The sequence below is a fragment of the Macadamia integrifolia genome, chromosome 1 (genome assembly GCF_013358625.1).
Source record: "Macadamia integrifolia cultivar HAES 741 chromosome 1, SCU_Mint_v3, whole genome shotgun sequence".
NCBI lineage: Eukaryota > Viridiplantae > Streptophyta > Magnoliopsida > Proteales > Proteaceae > Macadamia > Macadamia integrifolia.
The window spans coordinates 23,229,366-23,236,498 of NC_056557.1; the positions used below are offsets into that span (position 1 = coordinate 23,229,366).

Sequence of the window (7,133 nt, forward strand, 5' to 3'; positions counted from 1 at the left end):
AAACCCAAAAAAAAAAAAAAACTCGACCCTGATATCCACCTTACTTTACTTTCGATACTACTTCCGCATTTCATCATTTTAACTAGATCTTTTAGGAGGTTCTGAAATCATCATTACAGGCTGCCTTCTGTGGTAGAGACCAAATCCCGGAAAATCTGCAGGGCAGTACAACATCACTTCAACTGAATGACCTTGTGAGTATGCTTTGTCAGCCAATGTTTTAAACCCACATCTTACATCCATTTTACTCACAAAATGTAAGAAGGAAAAGCAAAAGGAGAAAGGATAAGGAGCAACATTTACATAAAGGTAGACTATTAAGAAGAATCACAAGAATTAGAAGAAATATAGAAAATCATTTTCTACTTCAACCTACAATCTTGATAGCTTTTTAAGCCCCCAGATGATTCAGTATAAATTTTTCGACTGTGTCGGCAAACCTGAATGGCCTCATTCCAACCAATCACAACTGTAACTACCACCACCAAGGCCCCAATCAGCAGCACCCAAGCTCAACATCTTCAATTTAGCCACGAGAGAGAGAGAGAGAGAGACTCACACTAAGGTCTAGCATATATTGTTCTGACATGCTTTTGAAGGGCTTGGAGGATCAATTTATTAAAGAAACAGAATATCCAATGGATTGGCTCAGTTGGCAAGGACTAACACCACGCAATTTAGAGGTCATGAGTTCAATATCGGTGGAAATTCCTTACATTAGCCCAATAATGACTAGTCCAAACCAACGGAATCAACGAGCAGGTCAGAATCAGATTGGGTCAAAAGAACTTAAGCCATTAACTAACCCATCAATCCGATCAAAGTATCAAACCAATGCAAGCCAACCTGATAATCCATGAACCAATTCAAACAACTAAAAACAAGTTATGTTTGGGTTGGGCTTTCAGTTGTAGGGCTGTATCATCATTGGTTGACCCAATAATGCAGGAACATGATCACAGCAGCCTTGCAGTTCTGGTTTTGGGTCAATTTTCAGGTTCACAACTGAACCCATGGTTCACGTTTGGTTCAGATTTGGTCTTGTGAACTAGATAAAGCCTATCCCCATGTAACGGCTTGCAGTTCCCAGAATTCCAAGATTTCAGGAGGTTTATTATCAGTCCAGGTCGTGGGATAATTTTAGGAAGATATTTCTGTTATTTTATTATCTTTTAGTTGTTAAGATAGGCTAGAATATTATCCCTAAATTCCAGCCATTTTTTCTTTTCTTAATTAGAGTTATAATGCAATAGGAAACTCCCCTTTTCTAGCTACACTACAGCCCACAATTTGAATAAATGAATGTGAAGTTGCTCTCCCAAATATTTGAATCCTGATTGTTTTCTCACTTCTCCTTCTATTCTCTATTGAATCATCTATCTCCCATCCCGAGCGGCAGCCCTGTTGCTCAGATTTGAATCTTCCCCCCTCTATCCTTTAAGCCAGCCCATCACCAGCAGATCCACCTGTCTGATCTGCATCACCCAACCAGACCCATTCCCATTGTTAATGGCTGGTGTTCAGACATGAGCAGCCCCCATCTATTTTGAAATTTTGAAGCAGTTAGTACACATAAACTTTGAAACCAAGAAACAGGAAATTATTTTACAAAAGAAAGGTAAAACAAACTTATTCTGCATTAATTTTCAACAATATATGCTGTCAGGTTTACTGACAACCACAAAGGGAAAACCCCATCGCTTGCAAATTTACAACATTTGTGAAATCCAGAATCCAGCCAAGACAGGCTCGTTTCTCAAACATTGAATTGAATAGATAAAAGAATTTCCAATTATAAAGGAAGCAAATCTCAAGCCCTGATACGCCCAACCTGAACAACAGCAATCAAAATTAATAATTAGCATGAGGATATCTACATTCACTAGGTTTACTTTTAATTCATGTTAATTCCTTAAGAAAAATGATCAGATAACTAGAAATAAATTAAGATGCCCTAAAGCTCTCATTCATGAGTCATCCCCTAACTTACTCAGTTGTACCAGAATGGTACCACAAAATTTCAATTTTAAGATTCGTACCTAAAGACATCAATAAAAGGGTCTCAGACTTGGGTCCTCACAATCAAGGAAATTTTGGCCTTCGATAATTTTGGAACTCACAACCTGTGTACTATGGTCCCCCACCCCCCTCTTTCCTCTTGGTATAAGCCTAGCTTATGTGGTCTTCCATCTTTTCTGGTCGGCCTCTTCATTATGGTTTTATCATTCTCATCATCATGTCATGGGTAGCAATTCCTTTTCTTGTACTTAAGAATTCTGGAGCAAGGTTAAGTATACCCCACCACCTACAAGGCTACAACAACAACAAACTCAGCCTTATCCCAACTTAACAAGGTTGGCTACATGGATCCGTGCAAAAACAAAAATGATAAGCATTGTAGTTCTGATCTACAAAAATAAAGGATATATTGATGGTGTGGTGTCTTGATGCATAATGCAATCTTCCAGGTCATTCCCACTTGAACTATCCACATTTAGTAAGTCACAAATATACTCATCCCATCTCTTTAGAATGTTCTGATTCCTTACCAACACTCTTTCATCAGCACTTTTGATACATCTCACCTGGTCAAAATCTCTACGCTTTATTTCTCTCATTTTAGTTATTTCATAGATAGCTTTTTCCCCCCTTCTTTTGTGTTTAGATTAATATATAGGTCCTCATATTTCTTCACCCTAGTTATCCCCACCACCTAACTCCCAAAATACGGAACAACAAAGAATTCTGCAAGCAACTTGAGATGAAAACAATGGTCTATGGATAGAAAGCAAACCTAACAGAAATGTACTGCATATATATATATATATATATCGGTCACCAGTTGAAAAAGACAAAAAGAGAAACCTGAAGAAAACATCAATCGAAAAATACTATCATCAGTACCTCCAATCTGATAAGCTCGCTAATTTGATTCAAAGCAACAGACTTCAAAGATGCAGGCTTCCTCTTTGGAATTTTATTGTACCCATATGCAATAGCAACATCCTTCAAAGAAAAATATGCCAAGTTATTGCCAATAAACGAAGTAACCAAGGGTTTAAAAAAACTCACCAACCACTATACCTCCATGATATCACAAGCATGGAGAACATCACTTCTGGTTGGAGGTGCTGATACAAGGATTCTGCATTCCTCCTTTGATATGGATTTTTCCGCATGCAATTGCATCTTGTTCAACAAACTGCAGACCTGAAAGAATGAAAGAGTTATTTCTAAACTCATGAGCATATTTGAAGCTACAACATATTACATTTCAAGTGCTTCCAAAGAGAATGCACTCCAAGGAAATACTTAGATAAGAGACATATAGTTCTTGCACTCATGGTTCAAGAAGTTGCCAGTTTCGATCAACAACCAAAATATTTCGGTTGCAACCTAAACTGGCAAAAAACAGGCCACAATTCACTAGGACTTCAAGATTTTGACCATAACTTGAAAGTTTCGGTCAAAATCTAAGTCCAGGTAGGTTCTGCTGTTTCGTTTCGCCAAAGTGGTACAACCATGTGTTATAAATACTGACATTCATTGAAACATAAACAGACACTGTTCCGATCTACCCATATTGATATTTTGCAGTTTTCACGCGGAAAACCTGCTGTCAAGGCTAAAAATATTAATTCATAGCAGATTTTGGCCATTCCACTTCCTATTCTTGGTGCAAGAAGTGGTTCGAAGCTTGTACAACTCATCTACAACTCAGATTTGGTAGATTTTAGGTAGAGCGGTTAAAGATTCAAACTTTGAGGTAATACCCTTTTTCCCTAAAGTAAATATGTAGTGGTTGGGCTTCAATATTTTATATGTTAGATTTAGTATTAGTTGATATGTGACTCCATGTAGTCAGATTTTATTTTATGTTTTTAAATTATTTTTTTTATTTTCTGGCTTAAAAAAAATTACTTTTCTTACAACAAATTTTTTTGAAAGAAAAAATAGGGTCATTATATATGTTAGTCACTGTTGGATGGCCTCACGATGTTGCTTTTTTTTTTTTCCTTCTACTAAAAATAGATTAATTTAATCTCCAAAAAATTTTTAAATTATATATTTTTTAGATTAAAAAAATATGGAAAAAAATTCTGTTTTGCTATGAAAAATAGCGAACATTTCTTACAGTATTATGGTTGTCTTTTCAACTCAGAATGATGTTTTATGTGATGTTCCATACTTACATATTGGTTACCTAGGTTATTATTATTTAAAGAAAAATCATTTAAGCAAGGAAAAATATCAGACTTAGGTACAAATTAGGAAATAATTTTCTTCTTGTCATAGGATTTTTAATCATGTAGAAAATGTAATGATGTAACACTTTTTCATGCAATAGTATAGCACAACATGGCTTCTCAAGGAGGAGATGGTGGTGACATAGCATGGACGCATGGTAAACCTAATGGGATTGACAAGTAGAAATCCCAATGCAACTATTGCGGGAAAAAGATGCTGAGAGGTGGGGCCACTAGATTGGAGTGGCAATCGGAAGGCGGATATAGGGATGTGACCAAGTGTGACAGGGTTCCTCATGAGGTGTAGAAGGCCATGGCTACCCTCATGAAGGGAGGGATAAAGAGGAAATTAGAGAAGAGGAGAGTGAGGGTAGATTTTGATGATGCAGTTACTGGAGAGAGGCAGGTATCAACAGGAGGAGGGCACTCAGACTCTGATTATGATTCTGCTGAGGAGTTTGGGCCTGCCAATGTGGAAATAAGATGAAGGCCAGATAGATACAACAGCGAGCAAAGTGAGCTGTCTCACACATCAGATGGAGCAAGATAGACACAGAGACTAGGGTGGAGCAAATTTCTCCAGAGCAGCTAAAGAGACTAGTCCTACGGTTAGTGTTACTAGACCTAGAGCAGCTGCAAGAGAGGCTGGTCCTAGTGGTGCTGGCAAGGGAAAGAAGAAACAGAAGCAGAGAGAGTAGTCATTCAAGAGGTCGTAGAGTATGAGGGCAGCACCAACACCCCCATCCCAGGAGACCGTGGTGGTCATTATCCTATTTAGATACTTGAACAGGATCCTACAGTTTACAGACCGAAAAGTAGACAGTGAAAGTTGAAGCAACTAAGCAAGTGTGGGGCCATTGTGGAAGGGTATGGTGGGGAAGCAGTGTCAAAGTGGTTCTTTTGCCATAACATCCCAGCACATGCCACTCAAGGGCCTACTAACAAAACATGTTACACTATAGAAAAGGTTGGGGAGGGAGTGAAGGGCCCCACTACCTTTGAGTTGATGAAAGTGTATCTGCCCCAACAGGAGTTAAAGGAGTATATTGAGACCCTCAAGGGTCAATTGTCAAATTATAGGGTCACTGTGATGTGTGATGGTTGGACTAGACCTACTAGACAATCCATCATCAACTTCATGGTGTATTGTAATGGGAGTACTATGATACTCAAGTCAGTTGATGCATCCAAGGGGAAAAATGATGCAAAATATATTGATAATTTATTGAAGGAGGTAAGGATAGAGAACATTGTCCAAGTGGTGACAAACAATGGTGGTAACTAAAAGAAGGCGGGGGAAGAAATTGATGAAAACAGTAGATATCACCTTTTTTGGACCCCTTGTGCAGCCCACTGCATTGACATTATGCTGAAGGACATCAAGAAGAAGACATGATTACGGAGTGTGGTCGAGGGAGCAAGAGAAGTGACCATAACTTGTGTACAACCATGGATATTCTCTACAGCAACTGATGACCAAGTGTGGTGGTGATTTGGTTAGGCCGAGCATCACGAGATTCGCCACCAACTATATTATCCTGAAGAGCTTTGAAGAAAAAAAGGTAGAACTCAGATCTATGTTTGCCTCAGATGCATAGTTTTTAAGGCGTTGGTAAGGCGACGCTGATGCGGTCCTTTGGTAGTAAGGCAGTCCGCCGACTCACGAGAAGTGTGAAAGGCGACCGCCTCATAGCGAAAGGCGATATATGTACTCGCTATTTTAAAAATAAAATTTAAAATTGTTTTGCTGAAGATTCCAAATTACATTTTCTCATTGGCAGGTGTATAAGTTTTGATGCACATGTGATGCATTGGATCGAATTTTTTTTTTTAAAAAACACATTATCACATCCGCAGGACCGACAACTGAATGCTTCTTGTCGTATATTTTTTTTATTCACGTATATCTTCAATCTATCATAATTACTGGAAACATTTGAAAATAGGTTACCGTGAATTAGAACTTTATAACACCATACGTCGGAATATGCTATCCCGCAATGCAAGAGTTGACGCACCTTACCTTATCCGGACCAAATCATCGGTTACTATTTTTTTTTTTTAAACAAATTTTAAAATTGCTTGATGAAGATTCCAAATTACATATTCTAATTGGGAGGTGTATACGGTTTGATGCACATATGATGCATTGGATCAATTTTTTTTTTTTAAACAAATTTTAAAATTGCTTGATGAAGATTTCAAATTACATATTCTAATTGGGAGGTGTATAGGTCTGATGCACATGTGATGCATTGGATCATTTTTTTTTAACAAATTTTAAAATTGCTTGATGAAGATTCCAAATTACATATTCTAATTGGGAGGTGTATAAGGTCTGATGCATATGTGATGCAGTTGATCAATTTTTTTTTTAAATAAATTTTAAAATTGCTTGATGAAGATTCTAAATTACATATTCTCATTGGGAGGTGTATAAAGTCTGATGCACATGTGATGCATTAGATCAAAAATCATATAAAAAATAAAAACCCTTACCATAAAAAAAAAATTAAATAAAAATAAAAAAAAACAAAACCAGTCAAAATCGTGCCTCTCTCATTCTCTCTCAGTCTACTACTTTGCCTCCAAAACGCAAACCCCCAAGCCCCAACGTCCGATGATCATTTCTCCGGTGACTTATCCTTCTCCTCCGATAGACTTCGGCGACATCCGGAGATCTCTGGCGACATCTGGCGATCTCTGGCGATCTCCGTGGCAGCCACCTCCTTCGATTCTTCTCCGGCGGCTTCTCCTTCTCCTTCGACAGCCTTCGGCAACCTCCGGCTTCTCCTCCTCCTTTGATTCTTCTCCAGGTATGTTTTAGTTTGTATTTTAAATTTCTGATTGTGCGATTTTTTGTTGCTCTTTTCTTCTTTCTTCTCC

At 38.0% G+C, this 7,133-nt stretch overlaps 1 protein-coding gene across 4 annotated transcripts in view; it reads right to left on the bottom strand.

The window, feature by feature from the left end:
* LOC122081820 (phenylalanine--tRNA ligase beta subunit, cytoplasmic-like) overlaps positions 1-7,133 on the bottom strand; it is a 69,903-nt gene that overhangs the window by 25,323 nt on the left and 37,447 nt on the right. For all 4 annotated transcript variants that reach the window (XM_042649173.1, XM_042649158.1, XM_042649166.1 and 1 more), the window contains exons 12-13: positions 3,085-3,210; positions 2,905-3,006 (exon numbers count right to left, since the gene is read on the bottom strand). In XM_042649173.1, coding sequence (XP_042505107.1) covers positions 2,905-3,006; positions 3,085-3,210 — 228 coding nt within the window. The remainder of the gene's footprint in view (positions 1-2,904; positions 3,007-3,084; positions 3,211-7,133) is intronic.